The sequence below is a fragment of the Octodon degus genome, unplaced genomic scaffold, assembly GCF_000260255.1.
Source record: "Octodon degus isolate 3935 unplaced genomic scaffold, OctDeg1.0 scaffold00102, whole genome shotgun sequence".
Lineage (NCBI taxonomy): Eukaryota > Metazoa > Chordata > Mammalia > Rodentia > Octodontidae > Octodon > Octodon degus.
In genome coordinates, this window is record NW_004524678.1 from 148348 (window position 1) to 151547 (window position 3200).

Here is a 3200-nt window from a genome sequence, read left to right on the forward strand (position 1 = left end):
TGTATTTTTTTCATAATTTTATTGAGAAACCAATAGCAATGAGACAGTTTCAAATCAAATTGGTAGGACAGTTCCAATAATTAACACACTGCATACATTCTTCCTAGTGGTTAATTGCTGTACAAGATGTGGACATGATATCCTATTTACAAACACCATTAGAACAAATCCCTCTATTCATTAAGAGAATGTAACTATATATCTATCCTAATCACTTTGAATACACAGATACAAATTGGACATTCATCTGTATCCCCTTTTTTGTTCCATCATTTGAATATTATAGGTGTATAAACTCAGCAAAATAATCTAAAAGAGTCCAGTAGCCCATAATAGTATTGGGTCTTCTGCTTCACTGGCAATGTCAGAAGTTGTTAACCTCAGTCCCCTACAGCTCAACATAACACCTTGGCTTTACTTCTTATACTTCATTTTTATACTTTTCTGCTGGATGGTTAAGACCACGTGTATCTTTTAAGTTGGATTTAGACGCACTGTACCTGTCTCTTCAGACATATTTCACATTAATGTTTTCCTCTGTGAAAACTCAATCCTCTCAGCTCCCTGAAGTGTTTGTACAGCACTGTCCCTTAGCCACTCTGCCCTCTGCACTTGCCACTGCTGACTGCACCTCTGGCCCCATTGCTGTCTTCCTGTCGTGACCCAGCCCCTCTGCCCAGCCTTGGGGACCACTGTTCTGCATTCAGCCTCTGTGAGATCCACATTTTTCTGTTTTTAGAGAGTCTCTCTGTGCACTTCAGGCTGGCCTTGAACTTGCTATGTAGCCCAGGCTGGCTGCAAGCTTGCAGCAATCCTCCTGCCTCAGCCTCCTCGGTGCTGGGGTTATAGGTATGCACCGCTGCACCCAGAGTAACCTTTTCACTTTTTTTTTTTTTTTTTGTGGAACCGAGGATTGAACTCAGGCCCTTGCACTTGCCAGGCAAGCACTTACTCTACTGAGCCATCTCCCCAGCCCCACCTTTTCACTTTTATCTATTTATTTTTGCGGGGTTTGGAGTCACGCTCAGGGCCTCGTTCATCTAGGCGCGTGTTCTAGCACTGAGCTGTGTCTCCAGCCCGATCGTGCTCAGACTCCAAATGAGCGCCGTCGTGCAGTATTTATCTTCCTGGCGTTTTTCACTGATCTCTAGTTCTGTCTTGTCACAAATGACAGCGTTTTATTTTCTCTGCAGCGTGGCTGACTGAGAATACACCACACTGTCTTTGCCCACCTCAGCTGGTGCGCACTTCGTGCTTTTCTCGCTGGTGTGGTGTCTTCTATGCTCGTGCGTCTGGGGTACCTCTGCAGCCATCCTGTGAGCTGGGACCCCGGTTCCCCGCCAGCAGGACATGGGCGCCCCTTGCTCTGTCCACAGGCGCATCGTTCTGTGGTCTTTTTTGCTGCCGCTTGTTCTGAGGCAGAAGTGGGTATCTTAGTGTGCTTTTGACTTGTGTTTGCATGGTGATTTCTGATCCTGGGCATTTTTTGGTGTACCTGGGGTCCTTATATGTCTTCTTTGAAAAGATCTACTTTGTTTTTTTTTTTTTTTTTTTGAAAAGGTCTACTTTGAATGGATTGCACATTATTTCACTGAGCTTTTTTTTGGCTATGGAGTTTCCTAAGTTCCTTAAGTATTATGAACAAAAAACCCTTTTCCAATAGCTTGCAAATATTTTCCCCAAAGAATAAAAAATCTGCTAATAATTAGAACCCTTAGTGGTTAGCTTAATAATTATGGTGCTAATTATTCTGTTTTATATGTTAAAATGTTACTGGAAATATAAAGAAATCATTTCCACCTAGTTTCATTGTAACTGCTTAAAAATCTCTCTTCTTCACTCTACTCTTCACCAAGGCATGGACTATCAAGGCCAAGGGAGAAACCGCTGGCGATGGAGTTGAAGCAAAGAAGCGGAAACGTGTGGGTGATGAGTCTCACGACGAGGAAAACCAGGAGGAGGCAGCGAAGGAGAATCTGAATTTGCCCAAAAAGCCAAAACCTGTAGATCTTTCTGCTAATCAGAAACTGTCAGCCTTCGCTTTTAAGCAGGAGTGAATGGCGGAAGTGGCCTGGGGGGAGCGGTGACAGTTCTGCTCCTCCGTGATGAATCTGGACTTTCTCTCCATCTTTGTCGTTGCCTTATACTGTAGGTTGCTACAGAGCTACAGGAGGGCTCTCCTCTGTACAAGATAATGTAGCAGTCTGCGGTGCTGCTGGCTAGAGCGCTGCTTAGCACAGGTGCCGCCCCGAGCTTGACCCCAGTGTCGGGGGAGAAAGTGTGGAAGTGACGCACTTCAGGGACAACAGTCGTCATGGCAAGTTATTCTGCCCTGGGATGGAGCAGAACTGTTCTGGTTGTGGTCATTCCTCGCAGACCACCATCACGTCCCACTGCCAGCCAGTTCGGTTGGGTTTGTTTCTTTCTGAGGCAGAGGCCAACTGTGTTGTTCAAGCTGGCCTTGAGCTTGCAGCAGTCCCCCTGTCTCAGCTTCCTGAGTGCTAGAATTACAGCACTGTGCCTCAGTTGGTTATTATTTTCAGAAATACTCAAAATTGAGGTCCTAACATGTCTGCACATTGAAGTATCTTTGGGAATTTACTAATTTGATATATGTCAAGTTTGGGGGAGAACCAGCCACTGCTCCTCCAAGCGTGGTGCCAGAGACTCTGTTGTGCATCTACAGAGACCTGAGGACGAGATTTCTTCTTAAATATGAGCCTTAAACCTGTAAATAATCCGTAGATGAGGCTTTTTCTTTGTTGTGTCTTGGAAATGTGTTATATATTGCTGTCAATTGCCTGTATAGTCTTTTTTTTTTAGGTAAATAAAATGTTCTCATTTTCATTTTTGGCTTAATATGGTGTCCACGTTGTCTTCATGAGGTGGAAGTGTTTCCAGAAAGTGTGTGCCCTGTTTCCCCCTTGAGTTCACCATGCAGCCCAGGCTCCCAATGGGTCCCTGGATTCCTGCACCCCAAGATGGAGTTTTAAGGTGAAGTTTTCCTTTTGAGAAGAGTGGCATCTCCAGGCTGCCTCAGGCTGGTGGTGTAGCTGTTGCGTGTCCCCAGCCCAAGTGATGGAGCGTTGGTGTAGGCCTGGGAGATCAAGGTCAGTTTCATGGGAGCAGGGAGGAGGTGCAGGCTGAGCTGGCCTGGACAGGTTTCCAGGAGAGCCCAGCGGCCCTGCACATGCTGAGCG

At 45.7% G+C, this 3200-nt stretch overlaps 1 protein-coding gene across 1 annotated transcript in view; it reads left to right on the plus strand.

Moving 5' to 3' along the window:
* Wdhd1 (WD repeat and HMG-box DNA binding protein 1) overlaps nt 1-2111 on the plus strand; it is a 60111-nt gene extending 58000 nt beyond the window's left edge. Inside the window, exon 24 of the mRNA XM_023723732.1 lies at nt 1857-2111. Coding sequence (XP_023579500.1) covers nt 1857-2057 — 201 coding nt within the window. The 3' untranslated portion in view covers nt 2058-2111. The remainder of the gene's footprint in view (nt 1-1856) is intronic.
* Nucleotides 2112-3200: the final 1089 nt, after the last annotated feature.